General features: G+C 40.5%; 2 protein-coding genes and 1 pseudogene across 2 annotated transcripts; 2 read left to right on the top strand and 1 right to left on the bottom strand.

Moving 5' to 3' along the window:
* Nucleotides 1–1,054: 1,054 nt before the first annotated feature.
* On the top strand, nucleotides 1,055–4,928 carry LOC120284735. The gene is made up of 3 exons (XM_044922883.1): nucleotides 1,055–1,077; nucleotides 3,750–3,920; nucleotides 4,106–4,928. Exons 1-3 carry the CDS (start codon nucleotides 1,055–1,057, stop codon nucleotides 4,308–4,310), a joined length of 399 nt encoding a protein of 132 aa, XP_044778818.1. The 3' UTR covers nucleotides 4,311–4,928.
* A 5,529-nt stretch (nucleotides 4,929–10,457) lies between these two features.
* Nucleotides 10,458–13,125, top strand: LOC27206238 (annotated as a pseudogene).
* Nucleotides 13,126–13,335: 210 nt separating this feature from the next.
* LOC6737576 (loricrin) lies at nucleotides 13,336–14,314 on the bottom strand. Its single transcript, XM_039293713.2, has one exon. It carries the CDS (start codon nucleotides 14,246–14,248, stop codon nucleotides 13,472–13,474), a length of 777 nt encoding a protein of 258 aa, XP_039149647.1. The 5' UTR covers nucleotides 14,249–14,314; the 3' UTR covers nucleotides 13,336–13,471.
* Between the last annotated feature and the right edge of the window lie 10,481 nt (nucleotides 14,315–24,795).

Here is a 24,795-nt window from a genome sequence, read left to right as displayed (position 1 = left end):
TTGTTTGTTGAAATATTATAGCGAATTAGGAAAACCTTTTTGTTTGGAAAGACTTTGACAGGAAACGGAAAAGTTATTGCTTGCCAACATTTTTCCGTTTGCGTATGCTGGTAATTACAAATTTTGGTTCTTACACGTAAATAATAATCTGTTAACTTATAATATTTGATATTCAAAACTTGAGCTTAACTAGTAGAAGTTTCGAGATACAAAGCTAGCTAAACTGCATAAGCTAGATTGTGGTATATTTAGTAAACTCTTCCATGAGTATATTCTCATATATATACATATATATTCCTCTTTAAATTGGTATTTCACCCATTTTTCCCTTTTCAGCTTTTCCTCTCAGCTGCCTTTCTCATTCCATCACTGCCGCATCCTCTTTTCCACAGCCATCAAGAGCACAGCCCTCTTTCTCCTTGGCTATATTGCAATTTTTGCTGCTGTTGCCCATAAAACTTTTCCACAATTTTTCCTCCTCTGGTTTTCTTTTTTCCCTGTCACGCCCCCTTCCAGGGGAGGTGGATGAATGGGCGGTGTAGGGACAACAACAAGGACAACATTTACTTGTCTGCTTAACTGCAAAGACAAACCTTACTCAACTCCCCCCGGGTTTTTCTCCCTCCAACAAGCTGCTTTGCCTGTCATCTAAAATTCATTTTTATACTTGTATTTTCTCTCTTGCTTTTTTTATACTTTTTTCCTATTTTTTCCCCTGCTGCTTTTTTATTTCTGTTCGTTTTTGCCATTTTCTTTTCTTGAGCCATTTTTATTATTTTTGTCATAAGCTCCCTGTCGGTGTGTGTGTGTCCCAGTGAGTGTGTGAGTGTGCGGGCGGATGTGCTTGTGTGAGTGGCGGCTTCTTTATATATTTTTCATTGTGCCACCCTGCCACCAAAAATCCCCCCATCTGCCCGCCCCAACGCTTCATCCAAAACTCACAGAAGTCAAATACGTTTTAATATCTTTTCTCTCTTGACATTTTCACTACAGTTATGTTGCCATTTTTCCTCTCCGCTTGTGTGCGAGTGTGTGTGTGTGTGCATGGGGATATATGTCCTTTATGCACACGAGTGGGTGGGTGTGTGTGCTTGTGAGTTTTCTCCGCTTTTGGAGCTCACAGCTTCACGTAGTCGAAAGTCGCGCCAAGTTTTCCATCTTCTTCTTCTGTGCTAAAGTATGTCGTCCACTTTTTGTGTGTGTGTGTGTGGGTTTTTCATGGAAAACGCATCCTTCGCCTTCTATAATGTCCCTCGTTGTTTGCGTGTCTGTGTGTGTGTGTGGGCGCAGCTTAATGCCTTTGCCAACATGCCGCCCACTTTGCCACCACCCCTCTCGACCACCCAACGTCCTTCGCCGGCTGTTGCAGGCTGCTGTCATTGCAGAAGCCAACATGTTCGCTTTCCCCGACCCCTCTTTCCATTCCTCGCGTTCGCCCCTTGCGCCACAATCCTCAGTTTTCCCGTGCCCCCGCACATTTCCACATTTTCTCCTCCATCTCGATGCAAGCGTAACATTTTGCGCCACAATTTTCCTTTTTTGCTGGGTTGTCTTTTGCGTTAGCAACAGCAGGTCTTATACCCTACAATGGGATCCAATTAGATTGTAACATTTCGAAAAATTCAAAACTAGAAAAAGTGTTGTAAATTATCTCATACCATAAATTTTTCTCATATTTTTATATATTTGTGTTGAAATAGATTTATTTAAGTAATGTCAAATTATTTTTTAAACAATTCCGCTTAGGTACTGATAACGTTTACTATTAAGCGAAAATATTATTTTCGATGGTTAGTGTATCGAATATTTAGGTGCTCTCTACCCACTTATTTAGTGTCCTTCCCCGCCCAGTGCTCCGCATCAAAATGCCCCTCCTGCATTGCCTTTCCATCTCACTTTGTCCCTGTCCCTGGGCTGCATGCAATTTTTTCCTCCGTCTGTGTTTGCCTGCTATGACTTGAGCTTTTAAAAATATTTTTGCTGAATTCTCCACTCGCCAAACACACGGAAAGTTAACCAAAATGTAGGATTTACTTATGTACCAGTGGGTGTACATAATAGGTATGTACATACCGGGACCGGGAGCTACTCTATGAAATGGTCAACGGGGAGACGCCAATCCCAAACCAGCCACTCGCAAAACGTGTAAACATTATGCAAACATTCCCGCCCACTCCCGAGCAGAGAACATTCCGAATTACAATCCCCAATTACCATCACCTGACTGAATAATTAAATACAAAACGATTTTCCTTTTAATCTGCGAATGCAGAACAGAGCGGAGGACACAAAAACGATGACACGCCCCCAAAATGCCCCCAGACCTAAAACCGAAGAACCGCACATAAATAATTAAAAAGGAAAATTCCACAATTGCAAAAAGGTCAGCGCATAAAAATTACGAAAATCGAATATTAAATTACCAACAGCAGGGAAAGCAGAAAATGCCGTTCTGCCGCTGTCGACATTCGCTCGACTTAACCCAACTTAACTGCCTGACAGCAAATTTTGTAAAATGTAATTAACCAGCGCCGGGTTCCTATGGTCGTGGAAAACGGGGAAAAGCCGAGCTGACAAGCAACAAAAAGGAAAAATTGCGCGGAGAACGAGATGGTGGTCAGAAATAAAAGCCAAGCGAAATGGGGAAAATCAACAGAACTCGTTGACATAATTTTCAAGCATCCCAAAGTGTGAGAGGGAGAACGGGGAAAAGGTGGTGAAAATGGAAAAGGAATTTGTGTGTGTGTATGTTTTCCCCGTATGGCTTTCACTTGCTGCTCTTTGCTGAGCGCCCAGTCAAAAGAGCTGGACTAGGAGATACCCGATACCCGGCTAAGTCCACAAACCACCAAGAAATTACAGAAGCCCGGGGGAAAATTATGTTAACAGAGTCCTAACAGATGGAAAAATGTCTCAGTTGTGTGGAAATTGGAAAATGAAGTGTGGTTTGCTAAAGATTAACTTATTACCTTTAGTTAAACATTAAAAATAATTTGAAATTAATTGAAATTATTTACCGCCAGGTAAAATGGTATTCGTGATCTAAATAAATTATAACTATGTATTGTATTAGAATTTTAGATTACTTATCTATTAATTACTCTAGAACCTCTAGCTCACTAGCCCTATTTATAATATGCCACATAACACTAACTAGTACACCACACCTCCACTGCCCTCGTGTCATTACTAAATATTGTGTGGGGTGGCCCTGTTATTTTGGGGGTTTCAGTTTTGGTTGGCAACCATTTCTTGAACCTTATTCCTTTTTATTCCCGTTGCTGTTTGCTCGGCCACAAAATTTGCGCCTCATTTTCATAGAGTCCCACAGTAGCGAGCGAACGAGACGGGAAAGGACCTTTCTCGTTATTCGTCTCACTTGCAGCCTATACCTGTCTCTATCTGCGTCTGTCTCTCTCCCGCTAGCCGCACGTGGCCTGTCAGGAAACATGCTAAGCAGCGGCTTCCACATGCTGAAAGTCATTTTGATGGCCCAACAAATTCATTCCCGCCACCTCGCGCCAGTTACAAACCACCCGAAGGGACCCCAGGGGCCTTCAACCCTATGCTGAGTACCATACCAATGCCTTCTACCCTTCAGGCCACATTTGGCCCACCTCAATTCAATTTAACTTTCAACTTTAGCTCTCGCTTTCTCTCCGCTTTCACCACCCCTTGAGCTGGCTCTTTCTCTCTCTCTCTCTCTCTCTCTCCTGAGCGGGTTTTCTATAATGGCATTTTTCCGTTAGATCCGCTTCCTGGGATCTCTGTGCGCCCAGTCAACTCCCGCGTTTGTCGAACGCAACCAACGAGCGGGCGAACCGAACGGCGAACGGAACAACGAACGAACAGCTGGCGAGCGAGTACGACAGAACAACAGCGAGTGGGTCGCAGCTACGAACGCTCCTGTATTGCAGATTGTAAGTTTGGTTTTCTTGTTCAGCTTAGTTGGGTAGTACACTCGAATACATTTTTGGACTTGATATATTTTACAAAACCATTTTAATTCCAAAGTTTTGTTCAGAGACTATCCAAAAATAATTCTTTACATATAACTCATATATATTAAATTTTGTTTAAAAATGGTAATTTCAACTATTTTCAGTATTTCGAGTGTAAGGAACAGGACAATATTCCATATGGACCGAGTGGGTGGCATCCTCTCGCTACTGATTGTTACTGTTGTTGGCAAACGACTGTGCTTTTATCGTTTATTTGTGTCTGAGCCGGGCAGTTGGGAATGGGGCATGCAAAAGGGGTTTCGGGTCGGCATTTGGGTATGCCGAATGGTGGATGTGGGATGTGCTTGAGAGCAAGTGCCCAAGCCGAGCACCTCGGCACAAAGAGGATCCCAAGAAAATCGTTTAGCGGATAAAGTCTTAGGGGTAGAGCTGCCCCTGGGGAATGAAACTCAAGTTGCGAGAGCAAGAAGGCAAAAGATGAGCTTTTACCCCTTCAAAGTACCAGGCAATCAGATTCAGTTGCTTGTTCTTAAGACCGGATGATGTTAAAGAATTCATTGCTTCAGCAAAGAGCTCTTAGGATACATACATTGAGTCTTATGGGTCAAAAACTTTTATATGTTAAGAAATTAATCTCACAAGCTTTTGCTTTAAATTATATAAAATTTGAAAAAAATTTAAAACCTAGATTTCTCAAGTTTGAATGCAAATCAATTAGGACTTAAAATACAAGCTCAACAAGGTGTGACATTCCATATTTGGACCATTAGTTTTCATGTTATGATCAATATACCTAAGAATTCTATATACTATTTTTGTATAAAATAATCAAAATTATTATCAAGTATAACTTGACTAAAAAAGGTCATACCGCTAAAATAATTACCGTTCTTTACTGCTAATTACCAATACTAACCATCCCTATCACTTTTTGACGGACTTTGTAAATTTTATTTTTGGCCAAATTTTCGCAATTTTTGTAAGGGGTAACATCATCAAAATTTGCAAAAAATTGAAAAAATCTAAAATTCCCAAATTTAAATGCCAATCGATTATGATTTAAAAAACAAGCTCAAAAAGGTATGACAATCCTTATTTGGGCCATTATTTTCAATGTTATGATCAAAATACCGATTATTTTTTCACTTAAAATTCGATAAACTATTTTTGGCCAAAAAATCAATATTTATAATGAGTGTTTTGGGTATAACTTGACTAAAAATGGTCATACCGCTAAAATAAATACCGTTCTTTACTGCTAATTACCAATACTAACCATCCCTATCTCTTTTTGACGGACTTTGAAAATTTTATTTTTGACCGAATTTTCGCGATTTTTGTAAGGGGTAACATCATCAAAATTTGTAAAAATTGAAAAATCCTAGAATTCCCAAATTTAAATGCAAATCGATTATGATTTAGAAAACAAGCTCTAAAAGGTATGACAATCCTTATTTGGGCCATTAGTTTGAATGTTATGATCAAAATACTAATTATTATTTTATTTAAATATTAAATTAATATTTAGTATGGGTTTTTTTTGGTATAACTTGACTTACAATTTCCTGTTTTTGCAAAAGGGCTGGGTGTTTCATTACATGACAAAATAGATAAAACGAAACGTGCAAAACAAAACCTTTATTACCCCACTTACCAAATGGAGAATCCTTTTTTCTGAATACCTATCCCCAGATGAGCCTTTTCAGATTGCATTACAAAGTCCATTAATCTGCCGGCAATCACAAATCGAACATGCCCAGTGGTTTATTTAGCTGTCAGGGCCAGTCCGGACCAGAAAGGTCCTCTCCCTTGAGCGACAAACAAATATTGTCTGGGGTTTTATTTAACGGACAGTTGCCAGAATGGTTGTACGAAAACCAAATTCAATTGCCACATCCGCCACCGACTTGTCACGGGTGGTTGAAGAAAGATGCTGCTGCTCCAAGCCAACCACTTTGCTGGATGTTTTCTGTTTCCATTCATGGGTGCGGAGTTCCTGGTTCTGGTGTCCAAAGGATCCTTGAGGGTTGCTCTCTCGCTGTTGTCATGGTCACTCGATTGCAGCAATTAATATTAAAAATGATTTCATTCCCGGTGGCTGTGCCTCCAACCCTCCTCCAACCAGAAACGCAGGCAAATGTTGGTGTGATCTGTTTGTGGCATGGGTCACGAATATTCAAGAAAAAAATAGAGTGGGTGATGGGATGCTGATGCCACATCTGATTGCGATGGTGATGGTGGTGTGTTAATGCATATTTCAGGCACGTGCTGGCTACGCTTCTTTGATTTAATGCACAAGGAGCTGGAGACTTCGAGTGGCAGTTGATGGGTTGGGTAAAATGGCTTAAAAAATAAGTGCAAAAAATTGGAAGGTTACCATCGCGAGCAGAGCGACAGAAGGCAATGATGAGCGGCTTAAAATATTTGTAAAGACCTTTTTTATTAAAAACAAAAAATCGGTTTTAAAGATTATTTGTTCGACTGGCGGCAAGAAACACCCACACCCTGCTCGTCGAAACTCTTTGTTTGCCTGGGCGTGATATTTTAATTACGACCTGACGATTTCTGATGTAGATATGTAAATTCGAGTGTACGTGTGATTATTGAGTCCTTTGAATTCTGACTTATGTTCCTTGCAGGGAAGGTTGGCCCTTAACGGGGTTGTCTTGAGGCCGACGCACACAAAGGGGTTAAATATTCGAACTATTAATGTGCCGGTGGAAATGGATTCACATCCCAAAAAGTTTCACCATGGAAGTTTTCTAAAATTCTGGGGTCTGGGCGTTCTTATCCTTATAAAGTGGCAAACAATAAAAGGAAGCGTAAACTTTATCAGACGTTGGCAAAAGGAAATGACTTAATTAATATTGAAATATATTAGATTTTTGTTGGGGGAAATAATAATGGAATGAGAATGAACATCCCTTGAATATTTAAGCAGAGTGTACAATTTATTTCTACTTTTTTAAGTCAACCTATTCTAACATCATAGAGAATGTTTTATTTTTGGCATGATTTTAATGGCAATTGTATTTGAATGTCATTACCATTGAACAGATCGTTTTATTATTTTATTTGAAGAGTTTTAAAAGTTATTTGGTACTTTAAAAGCTAATTAATGTTGAACAAATTACTCAGGTATCCCACTCAAAGTGAGTCACTGGGGATAAGAAATTCGAATTTAGTTTAATTACCCTAACGATTTATGGATCCCCAAGGTGTTTTCACGATCTATTAAAATTCCTTAAACGTATTTTTATTTCTTTTCTTATCCTTGACTATTCGTGTGTAAATTCTTTTGCTTTTTTGCGGGACATATGCTATTGTATACCCCCTCATTGTGGATATTCCCCAGACAGATGCTCTCTAGCCGCCACCATAGATGGTGTTTCCTGGCACTCCTGCCACGCCCCCACCCACGACACCCCCCTTTTGGCCCCGTCAACTGTGTTAGCACTTGCTAGTGCGTTTTTTATGCCATGTTAAGGCCACTTTATGCGCTTTTTATGAGTCCGCAGCATCATAAAAAAATTCCTTTCCACACTCACACGCACACACAAATAGTTATGCTTTTGTATGAGCTGGCAAGCGAACACACATCCATTTATGATTTTTTCCACTCGCTTATATATTTTTATATTTATTGATTTTGTATTAAAAATGTAAGTGCGGGCTTTTAGTTTGGTTGCGTTCTCATTCCCAGGATGGTGTAAAGTTTTTTACGATATTGAAATAAAGCGATACACATTCAATAAGTATAAATAAATAACGTTAAACAGAACGAAAGGTTTTCAGGACTGCATTCTAAAAGGAAAAGGCATCGTGTGTGTGGGGCAAAAATGCTGAGTGGGGACTGAAAAGGTTAAATCAAATAATTTTAGTGCAAATATATAAAGGAAGAAATTGTTTGTCGACCCCTTTTGAGTAAGGTATGTATATAAGCGGAGTGAGTATGGAGCTTATAAATGCAAGTTTTAAACGTAGACTTTGAAATATTCGAATATGTCAAAGTTTGTGTTAACAAAATATAATTTTTAAAATCGAAAATTATTTTATTTTTGTAAATGAGGAACATTAAACATAGATAAATCAATTTACTTTAAGTTGTAAAATAGTTCAAACAATTATATAACCATGTTTATTTCTATTGATTAGGTTTTGGAAACCTTTTTTCGAATTCCTTGATGATCTATTGTTTATATTAATTTTAAAGCGTATTTTGTCGTTGGTATATAAATTTTTGAGTGTGTTCCCTTGTTTTTCTTGCCGAGTGTAACATTGCCAAAGGGTAAAAGCAAAAATATATGCTCATATATACATTTACAAACAGGCGACGATTGCGACTCGATTATTTACAATTTGATTTTATTTTTGCAGCCATTGACAAACAGGCGGGAAAAACTCAGTGATACGTTGTGTGTGTATGTGTATGTTCATGTGTGCTTGTGTTAGTGTGTGCTTGTGTTAGTGTGTGTGTGTGTGCCCGAAAGGCATTTCCCGGCGCAGTGAGAAAATCAATCAAAATCGATTTAAAAGCACAACTTCCGTTGCGGATTTACCAATGTCCGTGTGTGCCCGGGTGTGTGCGTGTGTGTGGGTGAGTGTTTGCCATTGGGCTTGTGGGTGTGTGTATTGTGAAAATGTTACCAATTTATTTGTTTTTATGCCCTCGTGTGTGTTTTATTGCCTCAGCTTTTGTTGCTGTCATTGTCGCTTTGTTGCCTTCATCCGAGTCCATTTCCCATTTCACCCTTTGTCCCTTCCTCCCAAGCCGAAAAAAAGGGGGAATCACTTTGCATGCGCCCGTCTTCTGCCTTCACACACATATTTGGTCAATTTTCAATAACGGAATTGAGGCTCAAGCCCCAACGCACCCACACACATAAGCAGGCACTGAACGCATTTACAATTGGATTTTTGTGTTTTTTAAGGGTAAAGGATTTGCTCGGGGACTGAAAGGCCGAACAATAAAAGAATGGAAATGGCATAAATACGTAATTCAGGACATTTGAATATTTCATAAGGACATGACCCACATACAAAATAAAACACACAAAAATTATCACAATTCTCTGGTGCGCGCACACATTGGAAAATGCGTGTGCATGTGTGTTTTGGAAAATCCAGCTCCAGGGTGAAGGAAATTTGTTTTTATTGCTGATAGTTTGCATCGTAATTGAGTGGGAACAGGACAGAGATATGAGGAGAAGAAGACAGAAGTAAGTATTTTTTGAATTACTAGAAGAGGAATTTGCGAAATCTTCTACTTGTTGGATGAATTGGGCTAATAACATAAGAATTGAAATTTTAATTGATTTTATAAACAATATGAATAATATTTTAGAAATTATACTAAAGTGATTCTGTAAATGTCGACTGTAACCTGTTCTTGAATTTATTATATAAAAATATATTAAAAATCTATATCAATTTTGATTGCTTGCAGATGTTTATCCCTTGTGGCATTCAAAAAAATCCAATTTAAAGGTCAATTGACTTGGATTATTGCATTTTAAGAAACGTGTCACATTACAAAAACTACAAAGGGAAATTCCAAAACGATAAGCATCGACGATTTCATGCTGAAGCAAATGGCAGCTTTCACTTTTTCAAATATATCACATTGCAAACATAACCAATAAATCACAGGATGTCCATAAGTCAAGCCATCCCGCATTCATTCCCCTTCGACTTCCAATCAATTGACACCGAACAACATTCGATATCCCTCGACCTTCAGCCCGGAATCTGGAAATAGATAGGAATCGCAGTTGGCCAATTACTGTCCAACCCCACCTCTCACGCAATCCTGCACCACCTGAACCAGCACCACCAACACCATCATCATCATCATCGCCGCACCACCCGAATTGCCGGCTGACGTTTGGCATCACTTGAGTGTGCGACCACCTGACAAATACCTCGAATATCATTCACACCGGGACTCGTGAATCGTGAATCGGGATTCGGAATCTTACACTCATCATATCGCGCCGGCCACTGATTGGCATTGACAGACGTCGACGCAGACGCGTCGCCGGGCAACTGCAATTTTGTATCTTGATAAATTACTTATGACTGGCCCAGACATTGATGAGTACTCGGTGTACTCGCTGCTCGGTACTCAGTACTCACTTGTCGGTTTTCCGGTGGATAATGGAAGGGGGCAGGGGATGGGATGGGAGGGGAGGCCTCGGGCACGCAGCACAAATCACCAAGTGCGCACCTGAAAACATTTAACGATAAACAAACATGGTGAGAAATGGGCGGAAAGTGATGGGCTCTTGCATACCCTCTAATGGGATTTATGAAAATAATACAAATTATAACTATTATTAGTGGTTTGTCATAATTTTAATGATATTTATATTATATGCAGCAATCGGCATTGAAGTAATAATAATATAAAAACTTGTTGTCCAATCATAAAAAAAAACAATTGTCAGTATTTTTATTAAAACATATAAACTTATTTTTACTTAAAAAGCCTTACAATCTTTCATTGAAAAATAAAAACAGAAAGAACGAATGCAATGGGACTCAGTCAAAAGGAATTGGACCGTGGGTGTTGACAAAAAAGGGTGCACCAGAGGGTATACGCAAATGAATTAGTAATAATATTTGCTTGTTTGCCTTTGTACTGCTTATTCTCGCCCCTCTCCGCCCCTCCCCAAAGCATGCACATTTCGCGTTCGTTATATTTTTTTTTTTGCGAAACTTTTTCTCTTTTTCGCCATACTTATACTTATAACGATTTCGTAGCTGTTTCAGTGTTTTGGCAGCCAACAAAGGCGACATCGAATTGGGTTCTAGGCGGACAGGGGCGGTGGCAATGTGGGGAAATCGATGAGACGACAACTTGTGATGGAGGTTTTCTTCTAAATGGAGGTATGGATACGGTGGAGGCGTCGCCGACGGCGTCGGTGGGACAGTTAATGGCGACAACGACGGCGCACGTCTGGGTCTGGAAGCCCCGACTTTGGCGACAGCCAACCGATCCGCTGATGGTAATGGTGACTCTGGTTCTGGTACGGTGTCGTCGACCAGACGAAATCCCGCCAGCAGGCAATATCTCGCAGGAAAATAGTGCCACACACCACTCACTCAACCAGGCAGACAGACTCCTTTGGAATGACGGAGAACCGAAAAAATGAAATAAACCTGAAGGAGCGAAAAGCCCCACCCATATCAACTGGTTAAATCAAAGCAATTTCAAAACTAAACAGGCAGGAAAAGGATATGAGATAAGGAACTTCTTAACAGCAAGTAAATTGGAAAAGTCAGTAAAAAAACATATTGATATTATTTTTACTATATTATTGTATATTGTATTACAATAAAAATGTAGTAAAATATCTCTTTAACTTTTTAACATATTTAGGACCGAAAAGTTGGTAATGTTATTTCGTGTTTGAGAGGAAGTCCAATAAAGTTTGACGTATATCTTATTGTCATATGCTTATTTACACAGAAGAATTCTTTTCTTATTAACTTTATCCACTCGAAAATCTTCAAAGGTCATCGTTTATTTATTAACTATACCCACAGCAGCAGCACACTTCCGACTTTTAATTAGAAAATCAAACATTGTTCTGAACGACAAATAAATAGAGAAGATATTGCAGACTTTTTTTTAGCGTCTGTCAACCTCCGTCACAACAACATTTTTTTATGAATTCAATCAATGAACACGTAACTGACGGACGGTTCATCCCTTTATTGCAAAAGTATATATCAGCCAGACAAATCGAAATTACTTTTGGTTAGAGGTTTGGGCTTTCATCCAGAATCCCGTCAAATGGAGCGGGTGAGATTCTTAATAACGACTTCCGAGGGGCGCTTAAACTGTTTGCTTTCGCCTCGTTGATTGTGTTTTCTGCATTTGTGTTTGTTGATGTTTGTGATTCAGAATCGACTGCCGTTGATGCACACGCGCCCACAGTAAACACACTTGAAAAGCGATTCGGTCAACAGTTCAGATCAGTTCAGACAGTTGACGCGGCGAAGACGACCCCCCAAAAAGCAAAAAAAAAAAGAAAAAAAAAGACAGCTCGAAAAAGGGGGCCACATCGCCCAAAAAGCGAACCACCCACTGTTGTCCTTGGGTAAACACGCAATTTTCCACTCTTTGGACCGCTTTGCACGTGCTGAAGAGCGGCAAGAACAATGGCACAATCAGTCAATAAGTAAAATTAAAATAATAACAAATTTTCGGGCAGAGAAGCAGCAGTCAAATATAATCAACGCAATGGGGGAAGAATTATATCGAGAAGTGGAAGGGGGCGCGAATTTCAATGGAAAACATTTTTTCCGTTTAACTCATAAAAATTATTTCGTATGCGATTTTGTTTAGAGATGAGATTCAATTCGATTTCCCTATATTAAGTTCAAGTAATGTGTGTGTGTGTATTTCGGGCTTTTGTGTCGGAATGTGGCCCCAAATGTTTGTTTACAATGCCGGCAACAAGTTGATGGCTATTGAGTGGGAGCGAATAAATATGTTTAATGATTGTTTTTATAATTCTTTCCCAAATGCCGAAAAATTGCGCAATTCCCACAATGGAAAATGCCCAAACGAAAGCCACTGACGACTGCGGTGGGTGGGTGAGAAATATTCACTTCCTCTTTTTGATAAATCAATACGGAAAATACAGAAAATCAAACCTATCATATCGGCTATGCCCTCCAAAGCAACAAATTGCTCACTTCTTTGGGGTGTGTATATAAAGTTCCTTCTTTGTATTCATTGTGTAAATGCTCGAGGAAACCGAAAAGAGACCCAGTCTCAGTCTGTCCTTTATCCTTTTCTTCGCCACTCCATTTTCCCGCGCTCTATATCCAGCGAAGAAAAAAAAAAAAAATAAAAAAAATAAGAAAAGAAAAGCTGAAAATGTTTTGCCCACTCTCCGGCTGGCCCTAATCAAGTAACCCGAACACGTTCTTTGTTAGATTTATATGGAAAATATATTTTTATACATGCAACCCAATGAATCCCGACCCGAAAAGCACCCAAATCACCCCGCCCACCCACTTTCACCCACCCGCTGTGAGGAAACTGGCTCCTTGGGGGTGGCTAGACTTTCCCGGCTAGTCAAAAGTGATATTTTACATATTTTCCGACAGTTTTTCCTTTATTTTCCCACTTCCATGTCCTTTCTTGGCTGCTCCTTTTTTTTCCTCAGCCGAGCTTTGCTTGCATTTTATTACTTAACGCTTAAGTGTGCTTCTTAGGAAGGAAAAAGGCGCGCAGAATGGTGGCTATTTTCTTTCTTTTTTTGCGCAGACTTTTCTGTTTTAAATTGAAAAGTTGTAAAAGGATTTCTTGGGTTGCTCCTTTTTTCCGTGCGCTAGAGTTTGGCAAATTAGACACTCCTTTTTTTGGGAAATGATCAAACAGAAAAGTTTTATTTAACAAATATGGTGGTATGGGGCATAACAGAGAAATTGATGTGAGATGGAACAATGGGTGGGTGGTGGAATGAAGACAATAAAATCACGGGTTATCACAATTACCAGCTGCCACCGCCCTGGGGAGCCCAACCTCCGCTGGAGGAGCCACCTGAAGACCAACCGCCGCTGGAAGCTCCACCGGAGGACCAGCCACCACTGGATGGGGCACCGTAGGAGCTACTGGGAGGACCGTACGAGGAACTGGGAGGACCATACGAGGAACTGGGTCCAGCGTAGGACGAACCACCCGACGACCAACCTCCGGAGTCTCCAGCTCCAGAGTCTGATTCCGAGATGACTTTGATGATCTTCACAGCTTCAGCACCACCGCCACCTCCAGAGGACCAGCCACCGCTGGAAGCACCACCCGATGACCAGCCGCCACCAGATGCACCACCATATCCTCCAGAGGAACCTCCATAGCCGCCACCACCGTGGCCGCCAGATGAAGCCTGCTGCGAGATGATCTTGATGATTTTGATTTCCTGGCCGCCGCCACCGCCGCCGTGTCCACCATGTCCACCATATCCGCCACCACCGCCAGCACCGCCAGCCGACCAGCCGCCGCCGCCGCCTCCTCCCGATTGCCAGCCTCCAGAGCCACCAGCTGGAGCAGTTTCGTGGATCACTTTGATGACTTTGACAGGCGGGGAACCGCCACCACCGCCATGGTGATCTGAGCCACCGCCACCGCCGCCGCCGTAGCTGTAGCCACCATCTCCGCCGCCGCCGTGGGAGGATCCACCACCGCCGTAGCCACCACCACCAGCTCCTCCTCCAATGAATCCTGCTTGAGCCACCGCGGCCACAGCCAGCAAACAGACGAATACTTTCATGTTGACCTGATGGAGATGAGCCAATGCGTCGAACTGATGTCTCTACCAGGTCGCGTTTACACTTTTATAGAGCGCACCACCGCGATTCGAGGCACCACGGCCTTGTCCGGAAGCACCACGCAAGTGGTGCAGTGCACTTCGAACACCCCCGGGCGAGTTAACAGCATTAACACAGGCTCGAGTGGCTCCAGCGAAAGCATCGTTGGGTTGATGTCGATGACGAAAGACTCTCCCCTAGCCACCATCGAAGGCTACATTTGCTGATCGAATCGGTTGGGAAATGGCTTTAAAAATACGCTTCCTTGGCCCGCAACATATTATTAAATCATATTAGAGCAATTTATACGTGGTTTTACCAAATTGTCGAATCGAGAGAGGTAAGATATTCATATGCGAATAAAGTTTGAGTATAACTCTTAATTTCCTTAAATAAATCTCATTGTGTATTAGCAAGATATTTTAATATAAATGTTTTTCTGGCAAAAATATTACTAAGTGCCACATCGAATTAGTTTATATTTGCAAACTGCAATATCGAGTAGAGTATCTTATCAGCGACTATTATTCAAATTTGTTATACTTTCTCGTGATTTGTTAGCATTATGTAATCAAAAACACAGCCAAACAAAACAAATAAGCGAGCAGGCAGCGAACATTATTTTTGGCGCTTTGAGCGCACTTGAATGAAGTTTTTCCCCCGATCGCAACCGCAGCTGCCCCACTGCCACACTCGCCCCCTTCCGCCGATCGAGTCGCAGCCGTGATTAATGAGTGCGGAGTTCAAAACGCAGGTGATGGAGCCCAGGTGAGAGGACCAGACGACAGCCAGGCGAGGTTCGTGCGCTTTCAACTGTCCCTGACATCGATCTGCGGGCTACCGCTTTGCGGTGTTACGCATGCGATTCAGATGGGTCAACTGCCAAGTGCACAGAAAGAAACAAGTCAAACTTGTTGTGAAATGTGGGAAAAATATTACTTTTCTGTGGACATTTGCAATAAAAGAACAAGAATACTTATGCAACTATATACACTTAGGAACCATTGTGATTTCCTAATGTAATAAAGAACTGTTATTTTGGTTAGTGCAGGAATAGTAATTTGGTTTTTTCTTTAAGTGCACCGTCTCCTGTTTCACTTCTTGATTTCAAACCCCATCCCAGACGACCCCGCGTTCATTCATCCGTTCCAGCACCTTTGCATCGATCCATCTCCATTCATCGATCATCTTAGCTGGGGGCAACAGTTCTCAATGAGACGTCAAGTTCTCATTAAGACGAGAGCCGCATGCAAATGCCAGATCAATTAATCAATTTGTTTTGCCAATAAATACGACTAAATATGGCCAACGATCTCTGCCAATAATGATAAATGGTTTCACCAGCTTGGCTTTTCTGTTTTTGCAGTCCATTTGGCATTATGTTATTTTATCTCTTTACATTTTCACTCGGCCAAATGAATTCAATTAAGCAAAAAAAAACCGCGAAAAAAATTCCACAAAAAATTAACGTGGGAATATTTTTTGGACTGCGCTTGGCCACGCATGACAAATATGTCAAGCTACTTCGGGACCCCGCCAACTGCCGTACCCCTTCTCCACAAATAAATAGACTACGCATGCAATCTACTGCCATTTTCATACACTTTTCGCAGCCCAAGGCGGAAAAGTCAGGATTGAATGGGTGATAAATTAATGGTCATTTATTTTCAAGCAGTTATAACTCCATTGGGTGCATGGAAACAAGTGGAAAAATCAGTATTCTAAATTGATTAGCCATTTCTGATAAATTCCTCGTAACAAATAAATGACAAAAACATTCGATTTAATTTTATTTTTATTACATGTAATTGTTAAAGCATTATATTAATAATTCTAACCAGCTTTAAATGGCATTTTCCTCAAGGCTTAACATTAAATTATTTCACACGTTTTAAGCGCGAACCCTTGGGAAAGTTGCTCTAGGGTTAAACTGGCTGGCTTTTCCCTAGCTCAACTCTTGTGTCACATTTAGCGAGTCTGACATTTGGTGGAAATATTGTTGGAAATATTCGCTGGACGAAAAGTGAAATAAAGTTGCAATTCCTGCAAGAGCTGTCAAAATGTTGCTGCAGTTGCTGCTGTTGCAGTGGCAGTTGCCTCTGCTGCTGCTGCTGCTGCTGCAGTTGCCGCTGCAGTTGATATTGCAGTTGCTGCTGGGCTCGGCAACCTGCTGACTGCTGCCCGTCGTTTTCCCATGTGAATGCTTAACCGATTGCAAGTGCTTACCCTCTCGCCCCCGACTAACCCCTTTCAATTTTCCGCCCTCCCTCCCCTTCCATTTTTTTTTGTCAGTCAACCTGCCTGAAATTTTTGCCAAAAACAATTTCGACAGTCGCGCATTTTTCACGCTGCCTCATTTGCAGCGATTTTCAATGCGATATTTGTTGCTGTTGCTGCCACCGATTGTTGTTGCATTTGTTGTCGCTAGTTGCAGTTGCCGCATTGCTTGTTGTTGCTTGTTCACATAACCATAACTCCGCATGGCACCTCAACAGATTGTGCCTAGGTTTTCCATACCCTTAAAGGGGGTACTCATAATGGGCTCAGGTCTAGAAAGAAGTAGCTACTTAATATGCTGTTCAAAATTAACGTTTATTTTTTGAGAAATTAATTAACAGATAACAAACAAATAATTTAAAACAAAAATATAGTTTCTATATACAAATATAGTTTATATTGCTGGCAATCACATTTCATATGTCGTGGTATCAACTTTTGTTTTTTTACAAAATCTATTATAAATTAGTAGCTTTTCCAGGGTATTAAATTTTTGATTCAGATTTTCTACTTCGAGTTATTCCATCACATGTGCTGGGCCCCCAGTCGACTTTTATTTCGTTTGATTTCCTCGCCTTCAGGATCGTGACACACCGCCATGGATGTGTTGCAACTGCCGACTGGCGAGCGGCAAGTTGCGAACAGAAATACTTGCGATTAGCTTGGCCTGGCCCTAAATGAAATCAGCGGCCAGCATTCGAGTCATAAATGGCTGGCAGTGGGGCAAAAACCTTTGCTAATATGTCATGAGCAGCCCATCGACGGGCGATGAACGTGGAGCGGGTCAGCGAAGCATTGGGTAATTGGCATTTGTACAGATATTCGAGTACGAGTACTATATATACTGGGGTGTTATGCGCCATGTCATCGAAACCAGTTTACCGTTAGCACACACACACACACACTTATGTGTGTGTATGTCCCAACTGGTACAGTGGTGACCCATTAAAGCAATCAGCGGCAAACACATGTAAGTCAAGTGGCAAACAGCGGGGCACTGAGTAGTCGCAACTTCGATTCCCGCCTCGTTTTTGGTTACGGTTGCGGCTCATTACGCAGTTCGCTTTGATTTGCATAGCGTTCGAATGGAGTTTGCATAGCCGAAATGGAGTTGGCCCCTTGGGAGTTGGCCAGCTACGGAGCAGGCAGTGCGCAATCCCTCGATTTTCCCTCCTTCTTGCCGGGGCTCTTTGATTTGTGTGACATGTGCACAGAGAATTATTTGCTTATTGTTAAACATTTGCGTTTGAATAACTTGTAAACTGTCAGGGCAACACGGGTACGCTTAACCCACCATGGACTTTAGTCGATCCTAATGAGATTTATTGAAGGGTGAACAGTTCCTTGGGGATTCCTTAGGATATTGAATTAAATGAAGCCTTAAGACACATAAATTTAGTACCTAGAATGTGTTAAACTGATTGGATATGGAGAGCTATTTTAGATTGAATAAACAATTTGTAAAAGTTAAGATTATAGTTGTGTGTTATATAATATATGGTTAGAGCCTAAATAAATAATGAGTAAAATAATAAATGCTAATAACATGAATTGGAAACTATCCCTAGATTTTTAAGGTTTCCAATGGGTTAATACTTGAAATTGGACATGTAGTTAGCGTTATTGGCGATTGTCATATTCGGGCGGCATTCCTGCTCTGTCAATAGTCGATTGTCGATTGTTGAGGCCATGCAACCGGCTTATTACCGGCTATATCAGATGGCCAGAGACACTGAGACACACGCGGCGTATGCGCAATGTCGATCCCATTGCATTCTCGGCCATATTTTCGATTGCTTTATTGCATTTTCCAACCATTGCCGCTGCTGCTGCTGCTGACCATGTCACATTCGCTTTTCGTCTCAATTGCAGTTGAAAGACAAATTGCGCACCTTTGGCAGCTAGGAATTTGACTTTTTGATTGACAACCGCAGCGATCAGCAATCGACAACACAAAATCCAAGTAAATCCAAAACGAAAATCCAACGAACGGTTTCGCAAAGCCGTAAAGTTCAGTTTTTTAAACGTTTGCCTCGCTTTTTGCTGACCTCGAAAACAAATTCAATTATGCAGAAGAAAAAAACAACAACGATTTTGGCCAAAATTCGCAAGCCACCTACGCCGACTCCAAAGCAATTTGCCAACCAAAAAACTAGCTGCTGCGATGAAGACGAAATCGAAAACACGGCAGCCGAAAAATAGCGACAAATATCAGAGTGTGATGCCAGAGCCCCTTAACCCCTTGACGCCCGATTAACCCACTCCCTTACCACCAAATAACATCAATGCCAAAGAAAAACAAAAAATTGTGAGCAGGGAAAACGGGGCCACTCTTCATCTCGCCTCTCTTTTGCGAGCGATCTCCAAAAAAAAAAAAAGAAATTCAAGTGAAAATCAATTGCAGCTGCTAGAGAAAAAAAAATGCTGGAGAGCTGGCCATTCTTTCAGTTTAGTTTCTTTCAGTTAACTCGTCAACTTGGCCGCTCTAAGCCAGAAAATCACAAACAGAAACTGTGACTGAGCGACGGACACTGAACCAGCTGACGTTACAGGTTTTCAAATCTGGCACATTAATTTTAAAGACAAATGAAACGAAAATAATACAAGATGAAAGCCAAGATTAGTTCGCAACGAAGTTTGAATACTCTAGAAAGAAAGGAAACTTTAATTGTTATTAAAATTTAAGAATAGGTTGAACCTTAAATCAATTCATCTGAAAATAAATCATTAAGAGATGTTAAGATCATGTTACGATATTATCAATGTATCACTATTTTGATAGAAATGTTCTAGAATAAATTTCCCTACATATACCTACGATTGATCCTTAATCCTTTTACCGTTTTCACAGTTAAAATGCTTCTACTTAGAACCATTCCTATCTCATAGAGGTGTTATATCGCCCAAAAGCCTGGCTTAAAGCGAGGGTAACGATAACGGCTCACCTCGATGTGGATGGTGGACCACCTTGTGCGACCTTCTTTTCAGATGCCGACTTCCAGCCAAACAAAAATAAAAACAATAAAGCACAACAGCCGAAAAGCGGCAACAATTACCAGCAACAACGGCGGCCAACAGACAGAGCCAAAAGATAATAATGGCCAATAGTTTTACGAGTCGCCCGAGCATCGGAGCCCGGCTTTGGAGTCAGAAACAAATACTCGATACTCGAATTTCGAAGCTCACTGCAAAGATCGCCAATGGCCAAGTTAACGTTTGGCTTTACCTCACTTTGAGTTTGGTGTCTTAGCCATTTGAAAGTCTTGTGCGAAATGAGCGTCAAAAAGTCAGTTGGCGGCAGATGGGTGGTGGTATCAGGGGAAACAAGGGGAGGCGCTTCAAACCGATGGAGGCCTTTCCTTTTTTTTTTATTTTTTTCTACGCTTTGTGTGTCACTTGCTGCGAAAGTCGCAAAAATGTAAGTTGAAAGTTGAACGTAGCGCGATGTTCGCACCAGAAATTGGGAAAGGGGGGTATCTATCATTAGCCTTGGCTGTGTTATCCCCCAGGAGGTCCAACACTAACTGCTTTTTAGGGCATACGTGGGAATGGGATTCCCACTTTCATGACTGACAATTAACCGCAATTAAACAGACAGAAGTGAATGGATTATAAGTCTTGCGAAAAGATAGGAGTGATCACCTGTTCGAATGATCACAATCAAGTATAAAAGTCATAAAAAGTAGAAACGCACTACACATTACTTTTTTTTTAAATATTAGCTTTATTCATGTTATTGTTACACTGTTTAAGATGAGAATAAGGAAATTACTCAGCCGAAAGTTTAAAGGGATAAGTACAAATGTATCATGCTGAGCAAAGCCGCAGGCATAAAAAGCAGAAGATTTATGTAGATTGGTAACATCGTCCCTCTATAAGGAAGTTCTCTGGTCTTTAGCTTCTTCGAAACTGTTCTAAATTTTACAACTTCCGCAACTTTTAATATTATATTGTTTACTAAAAGGTTGTCTAATAAGATTACAACTTATGAATGGTTGACTAATGAATAAGATACGGTAAATTTAGGAAAGTATCTAAAGAGTTGCCGCGGATCAGAAGTTAAAACAAGATTTGTAATTTTTAACGGCACCATTCCTTTTTTTAATGTAATGCCATTAATTTATTCTATGTATTTTATTTAAATTTCTAATTACAAAAAAGTGCTCAGGTGCACACATAAACTATTTATTATCGTTCGAAGACGCCAAGAAATCCAATCACGGAGCAGGCTGGATTATAAAATAGATTTATAGATTCGGATAGAAAGAAAGAATGCCATAGATTGATGGTCAATTAGAGAGATACATAAATAAGAGGATGCATTAGAGAGATGGACAGCTGGAAAGAGTAAAACTCCATTATCCATTTTCGCCAACTGCAAACTCAATCATCGTCATCGTGGCCACATTCTCGGTCTCTTCCCCCGCGGATCGACCAACTTTTTCCGTACTCTTGTTCAACTGTGGCACAGATAATTTGCCATCAGCAGCGCCAAATGTAATCCGCCATATAACCGTCTAACGGTAACTCAAAGCCAACATAAATATGCGCAAAGCCAGCAACAACAAACACAATCAGCCGTGCAAACAGTTGGCCATGTGTTGTTGTTGTTGTTTTCGTTACCAGCTTCTACAATTTTTCATCCAAGTGCAGCAGTAACAATAACGCTGCACTGAGAGAAAAAAATATAGTTTGTGAAGGGAATGAATATATGCACAGAATCATTACGCTTTTGATATTTCTCTTGTTGAAAAATTAGAAAAATATGTAAAAGCTTTTCCTAACTAATAGAAAATAGTTATAAGATTTATTATTTATAATGAAACTATTCTTCTGAATTTTTTCGAGTGCAAGGGGCCACGAAAATGAGGGGGGAACGGTGTTTTTGAGGAGCCAAGCGATGCCAGGCAAACAAACAACTTCATGGGCGACGTGCAAAAATTCAATTGCTACAACGTCAACGTTGTTGTATGGTTGTTGTGCCCGTTGTTGTTGTTGTTGTTGTCAGCAGCAAATCACTGGCAAAATGCTCCCAGCTTCAACTTCAACTTGAGCCCCACTGCATCTGGATTCCCAGTGCCGTCGCTCGCAGATCTTCATGATCTTCCCCAATCCCAGTCCCGTTCCCGTTCCTCCGATCCATGTTTCTAAAGCACAGAGATCTCTCTCTCTCAGCAATCCCCAAGTTTTATGCATTTGTCAGGCCACACTTCGGCCTGCGTCGTCATCAAAAATAAAATATAAGAAAAAAGTGCAAAAAATGTCAGTCAGTCAACGGCATTTTGTAGCTCCCCACTCGCTTCACAAGACTACGGGTATATCTCCCCACCGAGCGCTTTCTTCCGTCGCATTTGTCTGTCTTTCCATGCCCAAGACTCGGCCACTGCCTGCTTTCTGACAAGAGCTGAAATGTATCTTTCACCGAGTCACATCCAGCTAGAGATGACAGCGTGACCAAAGATCTATCTCTACTTGATTAAGATCTAAAGATAGTAAGGATGGTTACGACAACTTGTAACGAAATCGTATTAAAAAAGTATCTAAAACATACACTGAAGTCCATAATACGATTTCGTATCTAAGTTTCCATGCTGTTCTAGATTTATTATTATTATTTTAGATAATTATAAATATTTTACATATTCAAAGCGTATCCTCATAGCGTTTATCTAATACCTCAATTATAGCCTGGCACTTTTTTCTCATGAAGTTTCGTTCTTTAATGCATTAATTTATCTATAAAGAATCATCTCCTTTACTCATTCCCTCACCCTTTTAGTTGGCTAATATGATAATAGTCTATAAATGTGTCTGAGCCAAGTTTTAGACAACTCCTGAGAAAGCTGGGATCCGATCTTAAGCTCCGTTCTCAATGCACTGGCCAAACCGAACTGTATAACCCCCAGAAGCCCCTCAACATTTCCTCATCCACATCCCCATCCTTGTTCTCACTGTGATGGAAAACCATTTTCTCTACAACTCCAATCGACGCTCCACTTTTTTGTGCTTTTTTCTACGCCGTTGTTTTGGTTTACTGCTGTTTTTTTTTTTCTTTCTTTCTTTTTTTTCGTTGTTGTGTGTAGCTAACATTTTTTATGCTCCAACTCCAACTAAACAATCAACTTTTCAAACTGTTTTTTCTTTCGCAGCCCCCCTCCTGCCACTTGGCGCCCCTACACATTTTTCCCTGGCTATTGCTTTTCCTATTTGCTGTTGGCTGCACTTTTTGACGGCTTTTATTGTTTGCCAATTTCTGGCCCCCGAGACCAGCGAAGCATTCCATCCTCGTACAGTACACTATACCACTATACCACTGTACTATACCATACCATACCATGCCATTCCGCGACGCACTCTCTTCCTCTAATCCAGCACTCACTCGCCCCTTTCCCCCCTTCCGCTTCCAATTGGTTGGGGTGCATGGGAAGAAACTATATAGTTAATCACTTTTCGTTACTAAATGAAAATATAAACTAATATTTCAGAGATCGAACATAGACCTTTTCTTCTTTATTTATATATGCCGCATATTGGGCAAGGGACCAAAAATTGTTAATGATGATGATAAAATAATAATAAAATTATGATATTAATATTAAAACTTAAAACTAATTAAACCTCGCTTAAAAATGATTATAAAGTTAACATACCATAAGCTTAAACACTGTTTAAATTAATAGTTTCTATAAAAGTTTTTTTTATCAGGATCTCTTGATTGTATGTTTATTCTTTCGACATTCTCAACTTTTATAACTAATGTTTTAAAATGCAAAAAATGTAAAAAATGCAATTAGGTTTCCCCTATAAATTTTGAGATTTCTCTCAGTGCACTTCCTCCCCTTGGATCACCTTGTTCAACTCCTCCTGGCTGCGCATCCATTGTAAGTCCGCTTGGCAGTTGAGGAAGCGTTTTGTTCGGCTTGTTTGCCGATCGAGGAAGGTTCGCTGACAGACGGAGAAAGAGCGAAATTGGGGGGATTACCAGGGGTTTTTCATAGAAGATGGAAATCGAGGGGAGATCGAGGGGTTCCCTCGGCGTTCTCCTCGTTACTAGTTTGCCTGCACACCTCTTTCGCCGATCCCCTTCTATTTATTATTGCCCATGCATTTGACTTATTCTCACTGATCTCTATAGCTTCGGAGATCTGGCGAAAGAGTGCGAAGGAGACGGAGCTACCAGGGAGAAAGAGTCTCGCTCTGCTTGCAACTCGAATTAGTTTTACTCGGATCGGCTGGCTCGATTTAGATGGCATGTCTGGGCATTTGTTGACGTAAATTGGCATTAACCTTCTCGCTGACCTCCTTCCGCACCGCACATTTAAAAGTTTGCCGACGAGGGAAAGGCCAGATTTGGTTACTGCAATTTATTGATTTTTTATGGGTTAGTTCTACTTTTAAAAAATAAATCGCGAGATCTCCGCTGAAGAGTTATGTTATTGCGAAAAACGACAAAGAGCCGTAATGTGGGGATTAAAGTTCATATTAGCTGTACTTTTAGCAATAAAGTACTTTTTGGCTAAATGACTTTGAATGTCTGTTAAAAAAGGAAAATGTATTGACATTTATTAGTAATGTTTGGTATGGATTTCACAAAATCCTATCATAAAGAATCTATTATGATAGCTGTATTTTTAGTGCTTCGGTCGATCCTCGCAGTTTTAATTATGCGATAACTATTATTGGGATGAATATTATTTTTCGTTTTTATTATATGCTAACGTACATATGTTATCGAAAAGTAATAAAAATCGCAACCACAATGTTTTTTTGGACTGGTTTTCAAAGCGCCAAACAACTCCCATTACGCAATGGATTTCAATGTCTTTGCAAAATCGGTTGCGGATGATCTAATTGCCTTGTAGGAAGCTTTTTGACCTTTAACATTCCGCCTGAGTGCAGAATTCGTTTGCCTTTTGCGGTTGTTGTTTTTTTTTCGCTTGCCCGCTTGTCGTTTATTAATTAGCGAGTGTCGAAAATATGCAAATCAAACATTTCTTGTACATTTCGAGGCGTGGAGACAATGAGACAAAGTCTCGTGTGAAATCGAGAAATAGAAAATTATAGCGCGTCTTAAAGCAAACCAGAAAGACAAAGAAGAAGCAGCGAGAAAAAAAGATGAAAACAAAAAGTGTATCTACAGTTAGTTGATTGTGCCCATTTCATTTTGTTAGCTTTTAGATGGTTACCAGTCCAAACCCACCGTCCTCCCCCTTTTTATATACTTTTTTTTTTG

Source organism: Drosophila simulans, chromosome 3L, assembly GCF_016746395.2.
Source record: "Drosophila simulans strain w501 chromosome 3L, Prin_Dsim_3.1, whole genome shotgun sequence".
Classification (NCBI taxonomy): Eukaryota; Metazoa; Arthropoda; class Insecta; order Diptera; family Drosophilidae; genus Drosophila; species Drosophila simulans.
The sequence above is the reverse complement of the archived record's forward strand: the minus strand, read 5'-3'. Positions and strand labels throughout refer to the sequence as shown.